The sequence below is a fragment of the Leptosomus discolor genome, chromosome 10, assembly GCF_034619465.1.
Source record: "Leptosomus discolor isolate bLepDis1 chromosome 10, bLepDis1.hap2, whole genome shotgun sequence".
NCBI classification, from domain to species: Eukaryota; Metazoa; Chordata; class Aves; order Leptosomiformes; family Leptosomidae; genus Leptosomus; species Leptosomus discolor.
Genome location: NC_141400.1, coordinates 2,589,786 through 2,615,437, shown reverse-complemented (window position 1 = coordinate 2,615,437; position 25,652 = coordinate 2,589,786). Strand labels below are relative to the sequence as shown.

The following is a 25,652-nucleotide window of genomic DNA, read 5'->3' as shown; positions in this document are numbered from 1 at the left end:
GAACGGCTGAAGCCACCCTGCCGACAGGTGAGGGCTGGAGGCGGGAGGGAGCCCCGAGAGGCGCCCCCGGCGCCTCTCGGGGCTCCCTCCCGCCTCCAGCCCTCACCTGTCGGCGGGCGGTGCCGGGAAGGGCGCGGGGGCGGCGCGGCGGGCGGCGCCGGGAAGAGCAGCCGGGCCGGGCCGGGGAACGCGGGGCGGGGAGGCGGCCGGAAGAGCCGATTTCCACAGCGGGACGGGGAAGAGACAAAGCGGCCGAGGGCCGGAGCGAGGCTGAGGCGATCCTCCTGCTCTCCGGTAAAGTTGTGGGGGTGTTCGGTAGCGCCCCGTTTCGCTCCCTTGGAAACTTTGGCGGGGGGAGGCGCCTCTGTGAGGGAGGGGGGGAGCGGGCCGAGCCGCCACCGCTGCCTGTGGGGTGTGGGCCCGGGCCGGGCGCGCTCAGAGGCCGCGCTGGGCCAGGCCGGTGTGGGGCGGTGGCTGGAAGCCGGTTTGGAGGGGGGGGGGGGGGGGTGAAGTGAGAGGCCGCTGTGTTTTGCGTTGGTGCGAGTTATTTTTCGGAGGAAAAGCGCCCGACGAGCCCGGTTGGTGGAGAAGTTTCGGTGGCGGTGAGGGAGAAGCTCCTCCCGGCGCCGGGCCCGGGCAGGGCTGCGCGCCCGGCTGACGAGACGGAGTTGGTTTTGGCCCTTGTGTGCTCCTCCTGCTTTCGACCCCCCCCCCGCCCCCGAGTTTCTGCTGGCGGTGCAGCTGAAATGAGCATCCTCCCTCTCGCCCGAGTTGGTGTTTCTGTTTCAATACACGACACGCAGCCTCTCTCCGCTGGGAACACCCCCCCTCGCCTTCGCTTGGCTCTGCCACGTTTTGTGACACCCACCTCTAATCTGTTACGATGCGGTAATGCTGCTCCTCCGCCGACAAGAAGTTTCGTGCTACTTTTTACAGCCAAAAAGTAGGGAGAAGGTGTCAGCTCTCAGCCGCTGGTTTGTGCCTGACCCTTGTCCCCCGCTGCCCGTGGTGGTGGGGCCGCTCAGCCGGCTCTCGCTCGTTGCTCATGCTGGTTCATGAAACCTTTCAGGCTGAAAGTTCGCAGGAAGGCGTGTGGCGCACTTCTGCTCGGTGGAGAGTTGGATGCGAGCAAGGCGCTTCCCTGCCTGCCCTTGGCCCGCCTGCCCCGCCCAGGAGGCGACGGGTGGCTTCTGGCGAGGGTGATCGATCGCTCGCTCGCCCCGTCGGGGGTACGAGCCTCCGTGACCGTGTCCTCATTCCAGCTTTCGGAGTGATGACTCGAGGCATGGCTGGGTTATATGTATTGAACTAGTCTGGGAGCTCTTTGCCCCCCCCCGCCTCCGCCCCTCCTTTTTTTTTTTTCCCCCTTTGTTTTTTGAGATGGGGGTTGTGCAAAAGGTATTCTTGGTGCCTCGGTTGCTCGTTTCCTGCGTTTTTCTTGCAGGGGAGGTGGGAGAGGCTCTGTTAGCTGCACTCTTGTGCTAACGCACGTCCTCAGTCCTGCTGGCTACACCAGGCGTCGAGTAGTTTCAAGCCCAGCTAAAGGCTGTGGGGTTTTTTCAGCTCCTGGGTTGGTTCGTAGGCAGGTTTGTGTTTAAATGGAGGTGAAAGCCCGGCTTACTTTACAATTCGTGTAGTCTTTTAGGTACCCTGTGGTCTCTCTTGGGGTGCTAAGGCCATGTTAAGTGTTCAGTAGGACTTCTTTCTCCCTGCTGAATTGAAACTTTTTGTTTAGAAAGGGCATAACTTTATGTTGAGTCACTAACTGTTTATTTACAGAGAAACAGTTTTGAAAACATCAAGGAAATGTTTTTTGACTTTTCTCAGGAGAAACAGACAAAGGTTTATTAGGCTTTGTTTTAAAACCCCGAACCTCCTCCGTAATAAACAGCATGCCTTCATCTTTGTTTTTTTTTCCAGCCAGCTCTAATAATAGACCTCTGTATCGGAGATTAAAAGTTTACGCAAGGTGGCAGGGGGGGAGCACAGCGGGCAGGGATTAGAAATCCTGCACCCAAATTGATGATTTAAAATACCAACATAAATATTTACCTCACAATAAATTTCCAAGCTTTGTGAAACACCAGCATTTCTGTGTAATGGCAGGTGTTAATGTGCAGCTTCTTCGTAGGGCTTCCATTGGTCTGATATAGTTAGCTGAAAGATGTAATAGAAAAGTAATTTGTGTTTTTTCAGCAGCATGAATATCTTCCTTCTGCAGCTGTAAGATTGAGGAACTGATCTTGCAGAGGAATCCATGTTAGTAGAACTGTTTGAGCTAGAAATATGCTTTAGTTGAGCTTCAACCCTGCCTTGAAATTATGTCTACTGTTACTGTTTGATTTCTAAATTACCCTTCTTACGCAGTGACTTAGTTCAGCTCACAAAAATATTTAGTGGCAAACCCAGTCTACTCGTCTTAGGTGGATAGTAAGTCTAGTCGAGAGCAAGTACCTACATGGCTGCGATGTTTCTGTTAAAGGACTTGCTGTATTCAGTTTTACTCGCACCTCTTGGCTTTGCTGGACGCTGAAGGAAGCGTGATGAATAAAAGAGGACTGAATATCATTTTGTTAGGACAGTGCCATATTGAAACAGTCATCCAACACGGTGATGAATGCCTGTTGTTTTCTGTTATTGTGCCTTAACTGGAAATTACTCATAATTCTTGTACTGTGGAACTTTAGTGTACATAACCTTGAGGATTTGGACCCTTTACTACTCTGGGAATTCACCCTAATTTAGTTTTATAGCTAATCTGGTATAGCTCTATTCAGTGAGTTTATAGCTTATGCATTGGTTAAATGGAGTTGCAGCTTTAGAGAAAGTGCAGATGTTTGATAATTACTACTTTTAACACCCTACTATTTTAATCCAGTGTATGAGACTTAAAATAGAGCCTACCCACGAAATTGTATATACCAGCACACTTACTGGAGGAGCAACGCTGAAAAGACGAGTGTTGAGAGTGACCCGCTGTGCCGCAGAGCAGACCTGGGTGCAAGCAGATTTACTGAGGTGAAGGGCAGGAGGAGTGCCGTCACTGCAACTGTATGTGGGATCTTTCTCCTTGAGTGACTGAGACTCCTTATCTCCCAGTCAGGGTGAGAATGGGTGTTAACTCTGCTGTCTGGTGTGCAGTGGGTTAGTATGGACTCTTCTGTTGGCAGGTCTGATACTTAACTATGATTCATAATTCCTCCTTGACTTTTTTTTTTATTTAAAGAGCCAGCTACCTCTTCCCTAAACATGATTACACATTTTTGTTCGTTAATCCCACATGTACTACGGAAAACATCTGCTAGCCCTGTGTGTTTATAAATAGCTCTGGTGGGATCAGAGGGCAGTAACCTTTTTTTCCCCGTGCTTTATAGGATGATAGAAATTATTAAACACGTAGATCTCGGCTAACACCGTTTGCAAAGGGAAATTCTCCCTCAGCCTGTTGACATTCCCTTCTGTTATAATTTCGCTAACTTAGACAGCCGCTTGATTAGTCATTTAGACTCCCGAGAATCTCTTTTGAAAGGCTTTACGTTCAGGCATCTATGGATGGGGAAAAAAGAAATAGGAGGCCAGCTGTGGCTAAAGGGATAGCAGTTATCACCGTGGAGGGTGGAACAGCACTGAGGACATGAAAGCAAGCTGGATGCCAGTCGGTTCCCCAGTAGATCTGTTTTAATGTGTTGAGTGATGCGAGGAGGGAGGAGTGTCGATGTACGTTGTGGTCTAAGAGCGAGTTAAACTCCCGTTTCCAAGGCAGTGAGGGCATTGAGAGCAAATAAGCTAGAGAGCGAGCAGCAGTGGGGCAGGTAGGATTTCACCGTTGATAATACGAGATACAACTTGAGCTCCTGCTGTGCCTCTTGCCGAACAACACCCAGTTTTCTAAGCTATCTGTGCCCTGCTATGGAACAGATACATATGTGACTGAGTATACTTCAGAAGAATTTCTGTGCAGAGCTGATTTTGGGGAGCAAATGAGATGTTAGTGGAAGTTAGGGAGGAAGAGGCTGTAAGCTATTAGTGCACCTTGTTCTGGAGTAGCCTTCAACAGCTACTTTCAGAAGGAGACTGAAACGGGTGGGCTTGTGGATCGCTGATGAAGGATTTCTTTTCCTGGAGGTTAACTAAAAGAAATGTGGAAGGAGTGTAGGCCAGACACTTCTGTCCTTGCTGTTTTTCAGCACAAGATCGAGAGAGAATTTAGGTAAATACTAAATTTGCTTCTTTTCAGTTAATAAGAAGTCAACAAGTATTAATGCTATTGGGAACTTGTGGCATTGATGGCACACGTGTTCTGCCCCCCCCCCCCCCCCCCCCCCCCCCTTACACTGCCTTTCCCAGTCCTCCTGCGGTTCAACACGTTTTCATTCACTGTTTACTCTGGGTACTTTTATAGGTGATAACTATGCAGAGCTAAGGCTGTAAGAGGGGACACTCTTCTTTCTGCATCTTTTTCTGGATGATACAAGCACTGAAGATCCACTTAAATAGATGGTCTGCACGAGGACTGCACTAGCAGTGTAGCTTTACATAGCCAAAAGGATCAGTTTAATTTTTCATGTAAACAAGGCTGAGCTGTATTCCTATAAAATGGTGTTTAACCTGCGTAACACTGAGCAGGTCAGTCTTCATCTTTGCAAAGGGCTCTTGAGATCTTCAGCTGAAGCTGTAGATGGGCAAATGGTTTCTTTAATTGACTAGAATAACAAATTCAGAATCAGTGTGGTTGAATAGCAGAGGGCAGAACTGGTGGTGTGCTGAGAAGTGAGAAGGTACAAGTGGGTGTTCCTCTATGTGAATGCAACTAATCAAGAGGTACAAGCTGCCTGTTCTTTACCTACTTTCTTCCAAGCATGTCCTTGTAATGGATACTTGTAAAACTTAATTTCCTTTAGCGTGACTTAAAGACCTGGCATGTCTTGTTGCTCAATGTTGAAGAGTCGCTCACGATCTTGGATAATGCACAGTGGACTGTGGACATACATGTGAGCAGCAAGTCTCGTATAAACCCCATTTGCAATTTACCATAAAGTTCAGTTCACCCAGTACATGATGTCCAGGTGTTTTAGAGTCTGAGCACCTCAAAACTTAGATTATTGATTCATTTAAAGGATGAGAAGTTGAACGATGAACTGGAAGTTGTGCACAGGGTGTGATCCGATTACTACAGCTGAGAGGTCCATCCAGCCTAGTCCTGGATGGTCCTGTCTCCATGACCCTCATCACAAGGTTTTGGTTGTTCTGCTCCCATCAACTCTTCCTTAGTCTAGCTGTTGTCTGAGGCCCTAAACTACAAGCCCTTCGCCTGGTTTTGGCCAAGCTGGCTGCTAACACTACCAGAAGGAGGGAATAAGACGGGAACTCTGTGGGTCATATCCATTCCCGCTGCGTGTCACACCGATGAGCAGTATCCTCTGGCTCCTTTGATGCCTTTGAGGAGTGATGGATGCTCTTGTGTGGTGTCTGGTGTCCTCCTTTGTTTTGCTGATCATAATTTTTGACCCTTGCCACCTTTATTTTTAGTGACCCCCACCATCATTTGGCTTCCCTCCCCTGTATCCTCCCCCCACCTTTTTCTTGGGTGGTGGCAGTGTATAAAGTCATCGTAAAAGCAAAAGCAACAGGCGAGCAATAAAACGAGCAATAAAAACCATGAGAAAAGGGCAGTCGAGTAGTGTTGCTTCCCTGAGTGCTCTGCCAAGCTCCTGCAGCGAAGGCGCTTCCTGAGGCAGGAGTTCAAGGCTGGGCTTGTGTATCAGGCTGGCTTCTGGTCTGCAGAGTTGTCCAGCGGCTCCTGTGGCCGATGCCGCTGCTGGCGGGAGTGCTGCTCGGCCTCTGAGCTGGCGGGCTCCTCTGCAGGTGCAGACCCTCTGTCCCTCCCTGGTGTGCAATAGGCTCTGTTCAATGACTTGGTTTCTTTTAAATTTAGAAACCTGCTTGAGAGTCGAATGGCTTCATGCAAGTGAAATAAAAGATACGGTGTATTTTTTGAGAGAGTAAAAGGCAGTGATCTGGCTTGGCTTTATGAAAAGCTCTGGAGTGGTTTAAATTTCTGTACAAAGTATGGCTTTGTAGTTACAGCCACTTCCACTTTTTGGAAGATGTGTTTAATTACGAACCGCTGCTGCTGCAGCTGGAAACACATTTCCTAACTAACATTAAACAATGCATCCTGAAAGAGGAGATGTGGGGAAGGCTTTTGGGAAAGTGAGCACAGCCCTTATTTGTTACTCCATGGCGCTTCCACTGCTGCTGGAGTCCTCAATCACAATACACTTATTTTGTACTGGTACAGTGAAGCGTGCAATGCAATTGTGTGGGTGGGTTTTTTTTTTTTTCCCTCTCCTAGCTGGGATTAGGGGGAAAAAATAATGACATCGGATGCAATAAACAGTAGCAAAAAAAAAAAAAAAAGGATGCTAGAAGGTTTATACAGAATAATGCAGATCAGTTGTGTAGGGTTAAAAGCTTATAACCTCAAGGAAAAAAAGATTAATTTCTGGTCTGTATGCATCAGTGCTATAGCATCAGGTGTTTTAAACTGTTTTACTTAGTTTGCAGGAATTGGTTAAGACAATTTGATTATGTTTAACAGAATATTATCACGGGCCTAGGGAAAAGTCAATGGTTATCAGCGAAAGACGCAGTCTTCAGCAAAACCAGAGGCAAAGCGCTGGTGCAAAGCCAATTGAACAGGATTTCTTAGCTCATCTGTTTTTGTTCGGTAGCTTTGTCTTATTTCCTGTTCCTGGGGGTGAGGAGAAGGGGTGGAAAGGAAAAACATGTCTTTAATCAGATATAAGCTGGTTTCCATTCAGTAAATAGCTGTGTTGCTAGCTAAAAATCCCTTTTTTTTCCAGCAAGACCGGCCAAGCAATGACTCCTTCCTCTCAAACGCTCTGGTTCCTTCCTGTTGTTTTTATGAAATGTGGGTGGGTCAGTGACATTTGTGGGGTTTCTTTTTAAACAAAAGTTGCTTTGCTTGGTCATCCATATGCTAAGGCAGCGACTGGAAAGGATTCCTGTCTAGGCAGATTGTTGTTAGCTCTGGTTCTCAGGCACCGCTGTGCACCCTTAGCGAGTTTGTACTTGACAGAAGGTGGTTATGGTTTGTAGGTAACTCTGGTAGGCATCCAAAAATGAATCGCAGCGGGGTGTTTTTACTATTACTTGCTTTGCTCTTCCAGAGAAGCTGCGAAGTCCTCATCAGTCAGTGCCCTCTGCGTTCTCGGTGTCTGCGGCCTCGTTGGCAGTTGGCGGGGAGAGGAGATGGCAAGTGTTAGAGCGTCCACCTTGCTTATTCTGCCGGATAACTGCACTCATTTAAAAGATGCTTAACTCATCCAAATGATGCATTACATTCATGTTCACTTTTCTTCCTGGGGTTTGTTTTTGTGATTTCTTGCCCCCCCCCCCCCTTTAACTCACAGCTGACGTTGGTGGAGCTGCAAGTTGAGAGTTGTCTGGGGGCGTGTGGTGATGGTGCAGTTCTTCCCGTGAAAATAACTCATTGTTTATAACTGAGAGTTATTGCTGAAGGTTGCTGTAAGCATGAAGTGAAATTCTTGGTCTTATCACTTGTGGGTTTTGTTCTTTTTTTTTTTTTTAAAAAATAATTGCTTTGTCATGTTTAGGCAAGACTGACAGTGTTCCTGAATCAAAGGACTGAAAAAGGAATTCTAAATGACTTTTTCCAGAAACTTTAGAAGATGAATCTTTACACTCATATTCTTCTTTGCTTCAGTGGGTGCTCTTCTTTAGCAGCTTCTGCAAATGAAGAAAACTATGGAGAACTCTTTTTCACTCCTGTAACACTATGAATTTTTGTTACATAGTCTTTTGTTGCTACTATGCTGGGCATGCAATTGAGAGAGAATTTGGTATTTAGTCTCTGTTAATACAAGACTGTCCGTTTCCTCCATGTTTAAGCAAATTGTCTCATCAAACCTCTAATTATAGGAGTCTGATTTTTTCAAAACGTGTGTCAGCTCAGACAGCTCCAGTGTTTGTATACTTCTGGCTGTTTTGAAACTGTTAATGAAGGCCTAGATATAGATGATGTGGTCAGCTAAAAGCACCGAAGGGTGTTGCGTAACAACATACCAATTTAGGAATGAAAATGCGGTTTGAGTGGGGTCAGATTCTGGTTATTTCTGAGACTCTAGCTTAAACGGCACTTTTTATTGCAGATTGAGCAGTGAAGAAGATCAGAACAAAAATACCCAGGTTTTCTTCTCCTTTTATTGCCAGCCATCAGTGGTCTTTTGCAAGCTAAGCAAGAATTGCTTTTGCAGCACTGGCAAATTCTTGTGCCAACTGATAAAAGTAGGCTAATTTATAACAAACTTTTTCTTATTTGAGAAATACTTGTGACAAAAATTAATTTGTTACGAGGTTGCCCCTTCTTGCATTCATTGCTAACTTAAGGTTGGTAATTGGAACCTGTGCTAGTGTGGTTTTTGGGTTCGAAGAGCCATGCTTTTTAGCCACAGCCTAGTTATTATACCTTCACTGACTGTGTATCCCTAGGGTCTGAAATGTGGACTGTGGTTCTGAGAGCAGCAGTAAGCTGTTCTTCCCTTCTTTCCTCATGATTTTAGGGAAGCTTCACGTGGTTTCTGCCTCAAGGGTGGGAAGAGACACTGTGAGGTTGGAAGGGCTCAGTAGTTGATTCAAAGTGGTCCAGCAGATGTACAGGTCTCACCTGGGCTGCCATATCCCCTTTCCAGGCTGAGTCCCTTTGTTCTGTCTGGAAGTGCTAACAGTTAATCTATAGGATTAAGCGTGAGAAATGCAGCTGCGAGAGGGCTGGCGTTTGGGAGTTTGAAGTTATCATTGCTGCAGGGATAAGCTCATGAAAGATGTTGCTGTTTGCTTAAAACGTGGGTAGGTTGGCCTTCTGCATGGCTCGAGTGACACAGTCCTGATCCAAACAGCAGACAGCTAAAATGCAGTGGTTACGAGTCGAGGGATCACTTGTTTTGGTGTTGGAAGTTATCTTTCATGGTGTTAGTATTGCAGGCCTTCAGCATACTGTGCACCAACGTTATTGTGAAGTCAGAATGAATGGTTTGTTGATAATAGTAGTTGCTCACTGCTCATGACCTGTCCTCTCCCTTTCCCAAACATAAAGTTTTGCAGAATGTTAAAATTAATCTTAGTTATATAGGAGGTTCTCTGATTTAGAAAAAGCATGGGTGTCTTCTAAAGCAGAGTCTTGAGATTATCAGTTTTCTTAGTGTAGTTGGAATCCTGCTTGTGTTTTGGAAATAGAAAACTGTGCAGAAATAAATCGGATGCTTGTTGGGACACGGCGGGATATCCATCTGGACAGTTAAATGGGTATAAGCATGAGTTTGGTTCTTGCATTCTTTTAGGATGTCATCCATGAGCTGGAGCCTTAGCGTGACATAAATAAACCACTAATTGCCTGTGCTTGTGAACTGGCTTGCCATGCACCTCCTTTCTAGCTCCTTTGAGGCAAAACAATCCTGGCAAAAATAAAAGGATCCGAGCCTAACGCTTACGTAACTGAAGGCAAGAGGCTGCTGTTAGCACTGGTGTCTCCAAAAAACCGTTTATTTGTAGCTGTGAAATCACTGCTGTGGTCCCAGGAACACCACAATGAAGCTGCTTGTGCAGAGCATGCCTTCCATCCTCTTGATGATAGCCAGACTGAAATGAAGGTGTGAAAAACCTGTTGTTACAGAGTGCGTTCCTGATTTTGGAATGAAAACAAGTTATTGAATCCACAGTACTATAGCAATTGGGAAGCTGGTAGGAGGTGGCTCATACTGCTTTGGAAAGTGTGTTGCATCTTAATCTGGTGATGTGCCCCATGCCTGCTGTCGTGTGCTGCTGTGTGGTGTAGGGTGGGCTGTGCTTCCAGAGGGAAAAGGTGCCGGGCACTCTGTGGCACGCTGCTGGCTTCGGTAAGAAAGCAACAGGCGGGAGGTAACACCTGTGTAGAAGAGAAAACAGAGTTGTTATCTTCATTGATTTTTTTTGTGGGGACACTGGATTAGGTCGCATGTCTTAACTCAGTAGCAAGGTCTAAAGTTTTGCTAAACAAACAGGGAAGCAGAGAAGCATCTGTTTGTTGCTGGCTGTGCGTGCTTTCTGGTGAGCAGTTTCAGATGCCTCTCTGTAGGCCTTCTCCACAAGAACAACAGAGAGAAAAACATATGACAACCATTATGGGAGCTGGATCTGGAATGGTGCTGGTGACAAATAGGCTTCTCTGAGCTGCAATTTCTTCTTTTTACTTGGCTGGTTACTACAGTCTGTGGAAAAATGTGTAGCAAAGTTCAATATACACGAATGGCAGAAATCTTTTGATCATCAACGAATACAGTCATTGCAGCTTCTGAGTTTGTATTCATATTTCAGATTGTGAAATTCTAATAGTAAGGATTTGTAAGGAGGTGGTACCTTTATCACATTTGTGGTAGGGGAGAAGATTTGGTAGCTGGGCAGATGAAGTTTAAGGTTGAAGGCTATGTTAAAAGAGGATGTCTCTCTGGTTTTAGTTGTGTATACTTGGCATTACATAAAACCAGCTTCAATCAAACCTGCTTAAATCCTCCTTAAAGCAGCACGTATACCAAACATCCTTGACTAGCAGCTTTTCAGCTGCTGAGAGGAGTATTGCTTTATTTGTGGAACGGGCAGACAAATTTGTTTGGAGACTGTGAAGGGAAAGAATGAAACTTTTTTTTTTTTTCCACCTCCGGCTACTCTTAGGTATATGGAAGACAGTTTTGAACTGAGGCAAGGCATGATGAAACCCTGCATGTGAGCTTGGTTTAATAAGAAATGTGCCTTAACCTTTTTGAAACCAAAAATGTTCAGAAGATTTGTGTTAACAGTGTATGTTAAGATACCCAGTTTCCACAGATCTTTATCTGCTGTCTTATCTTCTACCTTCATCATGGGTAAAGGGTCCATCCTGGTTATCAGATGGGGTTAGGTACTTGGGTGACAAACCCAAAGGGATTCCCGTGGGAACAGGGAAGCTGATTCATTTCCTGGCTGGAAGATGAAGCTGGGTCATTGTGTCAAGTTCCATCCTCATGACTTCGGTGATGGAATAAGGGCCATTGTCATTACGTTGCACAGAATATCCTAAGACAGTCTGCAGGCATTGTAGAGGACAAGATTATCATTCAAAATGACTCTGACTACTTAAAGAAATACGAGAGAAAGAAATAAGCCGCAAAATAATACAATCAAATACATATTGCTGTGCCTGGGCACAATCAGCTGCACAAAATGGGGAACAACCAGCTGGGTAAGAGAAAGGATGTTAAAATGCAGAATGTTCTCTCAGGTATAAAACGTTCTTGTACCGTGCTCTCTTGTTAGGCTTTTTGCATAGTGTGATGCCCGAATTCAGCATGTGGTCTGTTCTGCTTGGCCCAGGTTAGCCCCCTGCTGTGCTAGTGAAACTGCTATTTGAATGCTGTCTTCTTTAAGAAAAACCAAAAGAGAGCAGTGAGTGCAGTTAAAAGCTATTAGAAAGCAGCCTGTCGGGATAGTTAAAATTTGGAGACTGATAGAAGATGGCATGTAAAAGACTCTTCAGGTAGCACGAGGTGGTGGGACTTAAGTTTCAGCATAGGATGTGGGCAGTTAGATCTTCTGCTGTGGAATCAAAAGAGATTTGCTATGGTTCAGAGGTCAGGAGGCCGGAGGATCTCCTGGTGCAGAGCAGGTTGAACATACTGGCTCAGTAGTGCCTCAGATACAGCCAGCACCGCCTTCGGGTGCGCGTGGGAGCGCCACCCGGAAAAACAGGACCACGAGCACTAGGTCCTTCCGTGATTCTGTGGGTGTGCAGAGCTCGCTGTTGAAATAATCCTTCTTTATGGGCTTTTTGAGAAGCCTTGGGTGCCTTCAGGACATTTCGGCGAGGAAGCCATGGAGCTGCGTTCCTATGCTTGCTAAAGTCTAGAAATGATTTGCATGCCGGTATTCTGGAGGTAGGTATCTGAAGTTATTCTTAAAACCTTAAGTCACCAGTTTTTGAAAACACGACAACCTTTAGTTGTGCCTTTTGGAAAGAGCACTGTGCATAGTCACCTTCAGTGTATTCACGGCAGGCCAGCTCGTTGGAAGTGGTGTCTACATGGAGTGCCAGCCGTTTAATATACCCTTCTGCTCAGGGCTGTGCCCTCACCCCTCCCAGCAGGGTTGGGACCTGCCCTGAGATGCAGTTCAGGGACAGAGCTCCTCTTAGTGCTGCTGCAGACCCACCTCCTCCTTCAGGACACTGAGCTGGTAAGGTAATTTTTGTAGCTACTGGCTTCCTCTGAGACCATTTTAGCTCCCTGAAATGGCTCACCGCATCAGGTAGGTGCCGATGTGGGTGCCCGTTCGGGGCAGGTTAGTGGCAGGGAAAGGAGCAGTAGGGCTGTGGCACTGTTTGCTTAAAGTAGGGTAAAGTGTAATGGAAACCTTGTCTTAAGATTTAGCTGTTGGAGAGGTCTTGATTCTTTGTATAAAGCAAGGGGCAAGTGTCCTGGGATGGCTCTGCTTGCAGAGCTGCTTGTTGGCTGGAAATTGTGAAGCTTCTGGAGGCAACAGGTGAATCTGGAGGTCACTTCTTTAAACTCCTGTTCTTTCCCCACCCTTCTGTCCTTGCAAGCACCCTAAACCCCAGTGAGATACAATTGTGTTACTCTTGAACCATCTACAGCAGTAATGAGCACCATCAAGACCAGTGTAATAACCTACAGGGTTTGCAGTTAACGTAGCGGGCCGTGAGCATGTTTAAAGTTGGGCCTTTGTGTGCCACGTGCTGGGAGGTCGTTCCCGCTCTCTGCAGTGGCTCTGCTTGATGCTCTGTTTTCGGTGGCACCTGGGTCAACTCAGCTGTGGCATCCACTGTGCTTCCACTTGAAGGGCTTTGCCAACGGTGCCAGCTGACGTAGCCATCTCCTCTTGTCATCGCCGGTTCTGCTCTCAGCAGTATTTGCGGTGGCACGGTGAACCAGATGGGGATCTCTGCCCACCCTGCAAAAATGGATTTCTTTCCCTCCAGCCAAATCAGTTCTTCCCCATCTGGTTAATCGCTCAACCGTGGGGAAAGCTGTGCCAGTACAGAGGGGGTGTGATGTGAAGATGGGAATAAGTTCCTAGAGGGGTGTGGGAGGATGAACATTGGTTTTTAAGCATCTTTCCTGCTGCTTATGAAACCACAGGCTGGGCAACCGCAACTCCTTGTGCGGTGGTGTCTTTCTATATATTGCAGCACTTCAGATTCAGTGTCGTTTGCTCTCTTCCGCTGTGTGGTCTGTGCTGCTTTGTCCTTGAAGTTCCTCCTCCGAGTGCTGGCACTGCTGCGTGTCCTGGGCAGTAGGTCTGGCCTGGAGAACCTGTTCCCATATTGGCTGGGCCATCCCAGCTGTCTGAAACCAGTGCTACCCCGGCCCGCGGTTGGGTCTGTCTTCAGAGGATGTTCTCTCTCTTTGAGATGTTTGGCTTATTGCAGGTGGTGTGGGAATCCTTGTGTGCTCTCCCAAGAGCCAACAGTTGAGTGCTCTGCTACGGTGTCCTCTGGCTTGGTTTACTGCCTGTTACCGTGTTTGAAATCACTGAGGCAAGAACTGCAGCAGTCACGGGGACAAGACGGGTCCCAGAGAATCGGTGTTCTTGTGGTGGGTGTGTGGCCCTGACTGTTTTCTTTTCTCTTCTAAACCCACCCCATTCACACATGTGTTTGCAAGCTATAGCCTGTTACTGTATTCTTCACAAGTATTTAATTGAATAAACATATTTACTACAATGTACAAGTGATATCCAAGTCACTGCTACCAAATAGTGTATTTGATATCGACCTACGCTTTTTAGATAAATTTCAATAAAGTTCATACTAAGTGGTTTTATAGTCTATTACTTTTGGCCAGTTCGTGAGCTATCATACTAACGTGTTTTCAGATGAATTGTCTTCATTATCCTACTAATACAATTAATATATCTTCTCACGGTTACCTTGTATTGCACTTTGTTTCTGCGAGAGGCATAACAGCATTAAATACATAGAAACAGCTTCTACCTAGAAACCTAATGGGCTTTCCAGAGCCCTGGGTATGTTTCTCAGAAACCATAAAGGCTTTCAGCCTATTTTTCTTGACTTCCTATGTAGGAAGCATTCAGGCTGAGCTAATCAGGAGGGAATAAAACTGAAATACCTTGTTGAGGGTAGGATGTTACCAGGGGGTGAAGGGCATTTCACGGCTTGCCCTGTGCCAGTATCTGGGCCGTAGCACAAGCCAATGCAAAGCCAGAGCAGCAAAAGAGCAAGGGGGTGATTGGGAGAGAAGGATAGTTTGTGAGTTCACAGGATGTGGTGGTAAGTGTCAGAGGTGGCGTGAGGAAGAGGAGGTGGCCATCCTCCACCCTCCTGCAGTCAGCTCACTGCAGCCTGGGCTGCCTTCTGCTGTGGGAGCTGGGTCCCTTCATCCGCACCTTCAAGCTTTTAAAACCATCAGAAATGTTCTGTGTATGCTAGCGTGGATCAATCTCTTGCTATTATTTATTTTTTTTTTTAAGCTTTCAGTTTTTTGAGTCTTCTGTCTCTCCAGCAGTGTGGGCATGCGGAGCGTGGGCGTAAGTGGAAAGCTGAATGCAGGTCAGGTGAATGTTCCTGCTTTGCACCTTGCAAAGTTGTACTTCAGTGTATGACAGCGTGTAGGCTTTTCAGGGCAAAGATGTGTTTTTAGTAGTGTTGTGAGTACTTAATCTATTGTGTGGTGTCCGTGGTGTGAGAGAGCAGACGTAATGTCTCGGGATCAGCCTGCCGGGAAGGTGCTGTTGGCTGAAGCCAGGTGACACTAAGCCCTGACTTCTTGTCACCCTCTCAGACTGAGCTTCTCGAGTGCCTGAGAGGTTTTATTTTTCAATGGGAAACAAGCAGCCACGTCTGTGCTGTTTCTGCATGTTTAACTGTCAGCGTCAGTATAGAACGGTTGGTTGTTGGTATGTGTTGTAAACATCGTTGGTTACCAAAATTAGTGCCTTGCCTCCTGCTTCTGAAAAACAATGGGACGTTGTGCTCGTCTGGCAGCTTGGGGACATCTGGTGCTGTCAGAGCAATCTGTCTGCTGAGATGCTATGCAGACAGTGCCCTGTCCAGAGTCGGATTTAAAAATATTGGCTAATAAGCTTTTAAAACAACTTCAACAGTAGGTGCTAAGAAAAAGGAGTGGAAGAAGACTTTGGAAATGTACGTTCCTTCCCCCCTTTTTTAAAGATTACAAATGTGGATTTAGTCTAATCTTGACTTTTGAGGGCAACCCAAGGCAGGAAGAGCTGGGTTCTGTTGTAGTTCGTTTTTTTTTGGCTACTGGTTTCAGAAGCAGAGCTGTCCTAGTAGTTTTACTAAACTTTTCCCGCAGTCATATTTGTTGTTCCGTTGGGATGCTGATACAAAACTGTAATGGGACAGAATGGCTCAGTGACAGCTTTGAACAGATCTCTTCATGCAAATCTGCTTTCCCTCCTATGTAAATCTTAAGGGGAAGTGTAGTAGATACATAATCTGTTAAATATGAACCAACTGGATTTTCTGGCTTTATATTGGCAATTTTGAATATTAGTCTAGTGGGAGATGTTTCTGCCATGGCAGGGGGGTAGGAACTAGATGATCTTTGAGGTGCCTTCCAACCCAAACCACGCTATGATTCTGTGATTTTACCTTTGTGCTTGCAAAGGTGAATTGTCTGAGCGGGTAGGTTGGATGAGTTGAGTTAGAACGTCACTCGTGGTTTGACAAAGTGTTTGGGGTAGTGACTCATGGTGAAGCTGTGAAAACTGGCAGCTTTCTGGTGCTGTTGAAGTTGAGCTGTTCCCTTCTGCTCCCCCAGGACCTTGGGCTGTGTCCCAAGCCCGTCTGGGAGCACAGGACGGCTGGCCCTGGGGGAGGCAGTGGAAACTGGGAAGGGGTTATTTGCTTAGCCTCCAGCTTGGTGCGTTGGGTGCCCCTTTACCTGTGAGGTCTGTTTCCCTCACTTGGGGACCTCTGATGAGTAGACTGAACGTTGCTTGTCTTGTCACTGCTCTGATAAAATACTGCGGTGTTTGGATAGGTCTTGGTGTGGTTTGGTTTGGTTTTGTTTTTATTTACTAACCAAAACATACAGGTAACTTCTGTATACTGTCATAACAAGCAGTTTTTTAAACTATCACCAGTTGAACCAGAACTGGTGCTTCTGGAGACAGTATAACCTTAACTTGCATTGAATGGCCGTGTTGTCTCTTTAATAGCCTCTGTTTTAAATTATTTTAAAAATACATTCAGACAGCATTAACTAAAAAAAAAATTGTATTCATATAACTCTTTTCTTCTAGAAATGACTGCTGTTACTGCAGGCAACGTTAACTTCAAATGGGACCCCAAAAGCTTGGAGATAAGAACGCTGGCGGTTGAAAGACTACTTGAGCCTCTTGTTACACAGGTAGGAAAACGTGGAGGGGGGGAACTTTCATAAGGTTCTTGACCTGTTTTGAAGTATTAATTCAGTTAAGTAACTTCCAAAGCTTAAATTTCAGAAGTAAAAACACTAAAAAACTGAAGATGGGAAGAAGTGCACAAGTGTTTTCTTTGTTCAGTTTTATTGTAGCAGAGTTATTGGGTATGAGTCTAGAAAGACTGTGCTTCTTCAGCACCTGATAAGACACAGTATTTCAATTAGAAGTGCAGAAATGCATGTTAGTAACTGATATTCCATTGCTGCTGTGCTGTCTCTCACCTACGTTTCGGGTGGTATGCTGCTCATTTATTGAGTCTTTAAAAGCTGTGCTATGTACTGTTTAGAAAAGGGTATTTGGGAATGACAAAAGGCTTTAGTTAGTACTTGCAAGAAGTAGGGTTTCCTAAGTTTTTTTTTCTTTGGGTTTACCTGTGTTTAGAGTTCCCTTTGGAAGGAGGTTCAGGGAAATGGTGAAATGAGTGGTGGGGGATGTTCGCAACCTGTCTAGAACGGCCTTGTGTTGTAAATAGACTACTGACCCTTCCTAACAGAGTTCCACCCCAGGAGTATGCTTTTATGGCCTTCCTTACGGTTTCAGTATATCTTTTACAAGATGTGCATGCTTTCTTTCCGCCTATGCTTTGTGCTGGTTTTGTGAATAAAAGCTTATTTCTGCGTGGTGTATTGCCCAGTGAAATGCACTGGAGAATACAGGAAAGCTAGAGCTTGTAAATGTAAGCTGTATGTATTGGGCATTTTGAAGATTTTGGAAGAGACTTCCTTGGAGGTCTGGAAGAGAAGGTGCACTGGTGACAGCTAATTCATCTTCTTTAGTGTTGTTTTTGTGAAATAGGGAATATTTTAAATGACAGTGTGAGCTGGACACTTCCGCTAAGCACAAACTGCAATGATGAAGTTTTGTTTCCAGTACGAACATCCCTTTAATCACCAGGCTGCTGTCTGTACCTGCCGTTTGTTCCCTCCAGATGGGCAATTGGATGATCTGCTATATAGCTTTTTAGCTGGAGTTACTGATGGAGTCTTTCCTTAAGAGAAATTGTCCTAATTTGGGAAACTTAAATGAACAAACTTGTTTATAGGACCTTTTTGTCCAAGTTTGGTGTCTGTAATGTATTTATCAAGTAGCACAATAGGCTGTACTGGTAATAACAAATTTTGTGAATGACGTGACTAGCAAAATACAGAGAGCAAAGTAGAGTGAGTTGCCTTGTTGCAACTCGTTCTTTATTTGTAGTACATGATGAACTGAGGCTACCCCATACAAATGCTCCCATTAACCCACAGCAATATTCCCAACTGATCGCTTTCCCTCTCTGAATCAGCCTACTGAGAAGATGGATTCTGCTCTGTGGACCTTTACATCAGCAGTCCTCGGGTCTTCCAGAGCAGTAACGTTTTTAGTGTTGTAATTTAATGTCCCTCTGAAGTAGCTTTGTGTGCATTTTCCTAGACTTAACAAAAAAAAGGCCGGGGTGGGGGGGAAGGTGAATGGAAAGGTGTGTGTGGATTTTGTGACATCTCTCCGTATTTGACGGAAGGGGATGGATCCTAATCCTGAGCTAATGGAGTACCTGGTGGTCATCTGCCTGCTGGTGAGCAGCTCCTAAAGGATTTCAGTCTCAAACGTAAAACTTGAAGTCTCTCTTGATTGCAGGAGGATGGTGAGAGTTCAGTTCTGGTTATTTTAGGGAAATAACGAGATCTAGGAAGTCCTTTGCTCTGCGTTTAGCCCGTTGGCTATAGTGCTGTTTGGGACTGAAAAGATACTGTGTTGCTAGATGTCTGTAGATAATGGCTTCAACCTTGTTTGTGGAGCTACCCCAAACCAATTATTCCCAACTTGGTTTCTTTTTTATGTGGTGCCAAAAGGCTCTGGCCTGTTACTGAGGCTGTAGTTCGTCAGAAATACAAGTAGAACTCAGTTCTTAAAGTCAAATTTTCAGGTCTGCTGCTGATAAGGAAAATCTCTAAGCAGTTTAGCTGAATTTATAATGCTCATCTAAGGAATCAAGAAGCATGGTAATGTTTAAAGAGACGTGAAAAACACTTGTTTGTGAGTTTAACCTTTGGAGCTGGCAGTAGTGCTGGTATTAGCAGTACACTGTCTAGAAAAAAATACCTGTGACCTTGCTGTCAAATAGATAAACTTCTAATTTGTTTCATTTTTTTTGGTGCTTTTTTTCCCCTCCATCTGTACCTTTTAGGTAACAACACTGGTTAACACTAGCAACAAGGGCCCCTCTAATAAAAAGCGAGGGCGTTCGAAAAAGGCCCATGTTTTGGCTGCTTCAGTTGAACAAGCAACAGAGAATTTCCTGGAGAAAGGAGACAAAATTGCAAAGGAGAGCCAGTTCCTTAAGGAGGAGCTAGTAGCGGCTGTGGAAGATGTTCGTAAGCAAGGTAAGAGCTGTGTGCCTGATAGCTCGAAAAACTGTGGGCTTTTCGGGGTAAGTAGAACTGTTTCTGTTTTGCTGTTATTTCCAATGACTGCGCCTCTCCCCTTGGGCGGGTCTTGCTGGCTTCCTTGAGCGATAGTATGAACTGGACAGAGCTGGAAATTGGGTGTCCCAAGTAGAGATTGCAAAGAGAAGCAGAAGGGACGATTCTTTGAAGAGCGCTTAAAACTCTGTTTAGGTTAAAAAGTAAACTCCCTGCCTGCCTATAAACATTATGGAACTATGTCTCAAATATGTCAATAACTTCTTCAATATCTGAATGTGTACAAAACAGCATTGTAGGAGGAAGAGCTGAGTGTTGACTTGACAGAGCCGGGTGTCTTGAATATGCAAAATGTAAACAGCAACAAACAGAACGCGAGGACCTCGATTAAATATTCCAGGCTTCCTCCCCCACATCTAGTGTTGATTTTTATCATTTTCTTTTTTCCTGTCTTGGAGAGGACCTGCAAGAAAAGCCTATGGAGCTGGCTTACTCCAAAGTAAATATTGTTGCTCATAAATCATTTATCATTCTTCCAGTCATGAGCCTTTTCTATGCTTCAGTGAAACCCAGTCAACTGGTATTAATGGTGATGGCTGCTGCTGCTGCTGCAAAAAAAAGGAAAACTCATTAGCATTAATTACTTGTCTGTAGCTGAAGTTGCACAGCGATGAAATATTGGTTGAAAATGGTTCTAAGTTCTGGATGAGCCTGGTTGACAGACCAAAGAAAGATCGACATAAGAAGGCTGCAATATAAGGGGCTAATTGAGTTGGCTTAATTTAACAACAACAAACAGCAGCAAGAGAGACCCCTTTGTCTTGAAGCCTTTAATTCTTGGTGCTTGCTTGATTGCTGCTCAGACTTGAGAGTCAGAGCTCATCTGTGAGTACCTTCAAATACCTTAGCTATAGCAGTGAGCGAGGGAGCTGTACTCAGTCCTCGTGACTGAGAGGTTCCCTTAGCTGGATTTGTAGTTGTGTATTATAGCGAGAAGCTGGTAGGAAGGAGAGACTGACAGAAAAACCTTCAGGATGACCCTTTCTCTTGTTTCTTGGCCCCTGCTTGATTTTTGAGGCTACGCACAGACTTGGTGCCAAAATGTCCCTGCTCTGTTGATCTTTGACAGAGGAGGTGGAGTTCACAGCTGAGAGGTGCTGGAGTGAAACAGCTTCTCACCTTAATGTCGTTTGACTTCTTCCTCCCTCTTTACTGTTTGCAGCTTGCCTGAAGTCTGGTGTGCAGGGGAGCTAGCTATATCTTTTCTGAAGCTGGGGGGGTGAGGATTAGACTGGAGTGATTTGCCTGAATACAACTGGTGCCCACTGCCGTTTGTGGGGATGCGGTGGCAGCAGGCCTGGGCTGCTGGGGCAGCACGACCGGCGATAAAAGCCTGTGCCCCATCGCGGTGCCAGTGTTTGATCAGGTTTAGCAGAGCAGCTCTTTGTGAGGAAATTAAAAAACAAACAAACCTTTGAGGAAATGAGAAGCAAACAGTGAAAAATGAGATACAACAGAGGGAAGGCTTACTGCTGCCACTGCCCCGGGGAGGGCTGCAGTTCTCAGTAGCGCTAATGACTGATAGCAAGGAGATACAAACACTCAGTGTGCGTGTTTGTGTACAGTCCGTGCCCTTCCGAAGCATTTCCAGTATTGTGGTAGACCAGTTGAATTCATGAACTGGAGAAATGAGGGAAGTGCAATACAAAGCCTGTGCAAAACCTCCGGGTGTTGGTGCCTTTATTTGCCTTTTGCAATGCGGAGGCAAAAGTGGAGAGGAGAATCTGGTCAGCAGTAGGGTGGTCATGAACTGGCAGCATCTGTGTGTCTGACAGCAGTGGTGGGATTATAGATGTATAGCACCATTTATCTTCAGCAGAAGACAGGAAAATAGAATTAATAACGTCTCTATTTAGAGTAGGGAGCGGTTTAGTTACCATAATAAAAAAAGATGAATGAATGTAGACAGAGGTTATGAAGATGATTAGGACAATAGATAATTTGTCTCATCAGAGAAAATTAAAAATTTTTTTTTTAGCCTAGCAAGAAGAAGATTAAGAGGGTACATGATTTTAGTGAGCATGCTTGTTCATAAAATCCCATTTGTTGGGGGTAAAAACAAAGAAGTGAAAAGAGCTATTTAGAATGAATGATAGTACGGCTACATACTAAATCAATATAAGTGGATCTTCAAAGTCTTCCTGATTTTTGCAATGGAAGAATAAATTACAACCTGCTTTAAATATTAAACTAGTTCATGAAATAACCTAAAGACTCCTGGCGCTTTAAGGTTTTGGACTTTTGACTTTTAAAGTCATGAAATACCTTAAAATAAAATTTTGAACAGAATAGTGGAGACAAAGAACCGAAGTGTTTTTCAGAACAGATCCTCTTGTGGTTATAGAAAAGACTTAATACTGGGAAAATGTCTGGTGTAATTTCAGCATCCTTACAGCCTTTGTTAGGTTAATTTCTGCCATTGGAGTTTTGCTGGGTCATGGAAGGGACAATACTGGTCTTGCGCAGTCTTATCTTCCCCACTCTAAGCTCTCTGTAGGGTTTTACATTCGTATGAAGCAGCGAAGACTGACTGTACATTGAAATGGTCAGCTCTTCTGGTGCTGCTGGGATGTGGTTTGGAACCAAACTGGTTTCTTACCCCAGTGCTTGGCACTGAGATGAGTTGCAAACTCTGAGGTCGAGAAGGAAACTTCTTTCGTGTCACGCTGACCAGGCTATTCCTTTTCTCCTGGAGTACTGATGACCATAGCTTGCTGCCTCTATACGTGTGTGCTAGTGTGAAGATCCTGGGTGTTAGCTGAGCTCTTATGGTTGTGTTTCTTCCTATGGTAATTTTACGTAAAAGACCAGAAAGTAAAGCTTGAAATTAAAAAGCTTAAGCCTGTGCTTAAGGTAAGAATGGATGATTGGTTTTGTGCATTTTGCGGACTTTGATCCTGTTTTATGGTTGCAAATGCAGGGGAGTGAACCTACTGATTCAGCATGGTGTCTTTCCACCCTGTGTTTCCGAGTGAAGCTTTCTCCAAAACTGAACAGTGAGGCAAATCATGAAAGGGTAAAGCATTTTTTTCAACTGTGCTTCACATCAGATGCGTGGCTTAAGGATTTCCAAGGAACAGGAGGAGGCCAGTTGCAGAATAACTTGAAGTTAAACACTGAATTCTTCTTGGAAAACTCAACTTTTAAATTCTGTTACGACCAGTTAGCTTAATTTCTTGGAAGAGTAGAAGGAGTTCTCGGTTGTTTTCCTGCAAGAAAAAATGTTTTAGAAGTGTACCACTGGTATTGGAAGTAATCTTCCAGCCAAGGGCTCGAGATCTTTGAAAAGCCATAACGTAAGGGAGCTCTGAGATGGCTCTTGGCAAACTGCAGGAGGAGTGTTGAGGGCAGTATATGGATTTAGCTGAAGTCAGGATTAAGGAATTAACAGAAGCTTTTGTTTCCGTACGTATCACCTCCCACGTTGATAGGGCACAAGGAGATACAGGGCCTTGTCCTTTACAGTAGAACGTGAGGGCAGCCTGTTGTGACACTCATGGTGGACACTGAAGGTGGTATTAGTGGTGAGACAAGACCACAGTATCCAGTCTAGTAGAGTCTGGAAACTGATTTCATGCTTGCCTTGGTCTGGGGGGGAACGGGCAGCCTCTAGGGATGGTCATAGGGTGTTGTGAGCAGGCAGAGGTGGGGCCTGATGGCACTCCTCATGTTTCTGATATTGCCGGCAAAGCAGCCTGGAGATGGGCTTTGAACTGGAAGGTGCTGAAGGGTACAAGGTGATGTCTGGGCACCGATTTCTAGCTTGGGGAAAAAAAGGCATCCGTGACTGTGTGTGTTCTAGGTCTTCCCTGCCTTGCCTTGCCTGTCATCTCTGCTGCTTTCCCTTTCCGTCAGTGTCCGTATAAAGAGAGCCCCCTCTGTCATGGTCATCGTGTACCGTGCTGCTGAGGAGGATTAATAGTGCTGTCAGACCCTGTGGGCATGGGGGGAATGAGACTAGAAAATGGTAATTTTCTTTTGATGGACTAAAATCTTACTATTTCTGAAATGGGCTTTGTTCCATTAGATTTAATTGAATTCTTAGTGCTTATTGACAAGATCATAGTATGGCTACCTTTGCCTCTTCTCGACTCTGCTTTATTATCTTTCCCTTGTAATATCTAGTGAAAATCTAAGGTTATATTGGAAAAACAGATTACTCATAAGAATTCGTACCAGCTGTATAATCTGTCTCTCATGCTCTGACTCTTCTGCAGTGCATTTCTTTTAACTCTTGAAATCCTGCTTTCAAACTTGCTGCGTTACTTCTGGTTCAAATTTGAAAGTAAGACGATTATGCTGGATCCAAGTTGAACTGCTAATGGGCACACATGACGCAGTAACTGCATACCTGGGCCAGGGCAGAGTTCCCTTTTACCCTTTGAGCCTAGCTAAAATAACTACCCCATGTTGCTTTTTCTTTGTAAAAGAAGTCTGAAAGCCAGCTTTCCTTAATTTGCAGAGAAATATATGTATGCAGCGACTTTAAATATAATCTTCCTTTAATTCTGGGAAGCTGGTTATCTTTTGACACCCTGACAAGCTGTTTGAAACTTACTGAATCTTCTAAAGTCTTGTTAAAAAGGAATAGCATTTTATTTCAGGACTGACTTGTAAGGTTGCAATTTAAGAGCTGGGTAGAGGATAATTTTGGTTTTTAACCTTGGTGGCAATTTCTGAGGCTCAGATGAAGTGAGTAGCCACTTCTTTAAGTTGTTTTAAATAACAAATAAGTGAAAAGAGCATTCCTGTCCTTTGGGAGTGAGAAAAGTGGGAATTTTACATATAAGTAAATAAGGGAGGAAACATTTATAGTGAATTTCCGTTCTGGCATGTGTCCTTAAATCCTGAGATTGTTAATGGTTTTCATACTTGAGGTGGTGACATTAATTTCACTATTATTATCCTCTTCCAGAAGGAATAAAGAAAGGGTCATGTCAGCTGTGTAGTGGTTTTATAATCTCATGGCTGTTTGCAGTTTTTCAGCATTGGAGATGCGTCGTCTTTCACCCATCTGGAAATCTGAGCCTTATAACACTTTTTAAAATACTGAGTTGTGTTCCTCAAAAGGTTGGGTAAGGGATAGCTTTACATTTATATTTATAGCTGATCTGTACTTGGACAGAAGCTTTTTTCATATGTCACAGTACTGAGGTAGCATATTTTTTATCTTAAAATGTTGTGTGCCACTCTTCATCATATTATTTATGATGATGGAAGGGTGTTACATAGGAGGGAGCGTTTGGACAAAACTGGGTATTTTGATGTAGTTGGTTGGACAGGCTGGCAGCTGTGTTTGGGCTGTATTTAGCTATGAAGGAAGGTGGGGAGTGCTTGGGTGCTAGAAACTCTTCCAGGGCAGGATATTAATTGCTTAACAGTAAGTAAGGCTCTCCAGTTGTGGGTATTTTTGAGTAGTTAAAATAGTAGTTTAAAAAAAAAGTTGTTAAAATTGAAAAGCTTCCTGTACCAGGGATAGGCTGCACTGGTTGCCTAGCTGTGGGCGCCGGCAAGCCGTAGGCAGGATGATGCCACTGCATCATCTTGGGATTTTGGAGCAAATCTCGCCCAGCCCCATTTGGTAGTGGGCTCGATGGGAGTCGCTGTCAGTTTTCACTTGTGAAGCACTATTTGTGGCTCTCTTCTTTTTATATGAGGCTTGCTATTTTTGTTTGGGCGTTTGGCCATACAGACTTTTTTGTACAGGTTTGGAAGCCTCTGACACAGCAGTTGTAACACAGTTCGCCTGCTTTTTGGTCATCTCCAGCTGCCTGCAAATCTTTGGCCTCAAGTACCTAGCGTTTTCTAAACTAAATCCTGGTTGTTCACCAAATTTTTCTGAAATGCAAAGAGATCCAAAAATAATAATGTGGATTCCAAAACTTGCTGCTGTGTAGGAACTGTGGTACTGGAAGCAAATACTGCCGCAGAAAGCAGGGGGAGAAACAAAAATTTACTCCTTTGACTATGTGCAGACATTACTTTTAGGCTTTCCAAATGCCTTCTGGAGGAATTTCTCTTGTTGTGTAAAGTGGCCTTTGCTTTTCATAGTTAACCAATTGCATTGTTACCATCTGAAACCCAAATTCTTTCCTCCTGCACCAGATGCAGACCCACAGGCTATGAAACATTGAAGCATTTTACTAAGCGGTGTCTAGCTTTGAATGCAGACCAGGGCATATCCAGCCAGGTCATTGCTCTGAGTTGTTTACAGTCCCATGAGCTATGGCATTTCCTTGTCTGTTTACAGTCCTTTCTGCCGCTTTCTGCTTAACTCCTACATGCACACAAATCAAAGCTTTTGCTTAAGCTTTGAAAGCATTGTAGTTTGTGAAATAACTGCAGTCCTGCACATAATAGTGAAGGCATGCTGAATTTCCTTCTCCAGAGGGTTCTGGCATGTTAAAACACCTGCACAATTGGAAATAAGGACCAAAGTGTTATTTCCTGGCCCTTCCTCCCCGCACAAGCCCCTCTTACCCAGATACCGTGTGATAACTGTACTTAGAGGTAGCTATGTACAGTCTTAATTGCTGGCTGTATCTAAGCAAATGCGTGGTGTTTTCAAGACTTAGATTGGCTTGCCCAGGAATGTTTACAGCCCTTGAGAAACGCTGTGTGATGTTCAAGTCAGACCATCTTCTCCCCTTGTGC

At 44.8% G+C, this 25,652-nt stretch overlaps 1 protein-coding gene across 1 annotated transcript in view; it reads left to right on the top strand.

Moving 5' to 3' along the window:
* The first annotated feature begins 264 nt into the window (after positions 1-264).
* The window catches only part of CTNNA1 (catenin alpha 1), a 118,698-nt gene continuing 93,310 nt past the window's right edge, over positions 265-25,652 (top strand). Inside the window, exons 1-3 of the mRNA XM_086471074.1 lie at positions 265-294; positions 16,357-16,463; positions 18,704-18,899. Coding sequence (XP_086327200.1) covers positions 16,359-16,463; positions 18,704-18,899 — 301 coding nt within the window. The 5' untranslated portion in view covers positions 265-294; positions 16,357-16,358. The remainder of the gene's footprint in view (positions 295-16,356; positions 16,464-18,703; positions 18,900-25,652) is intronic.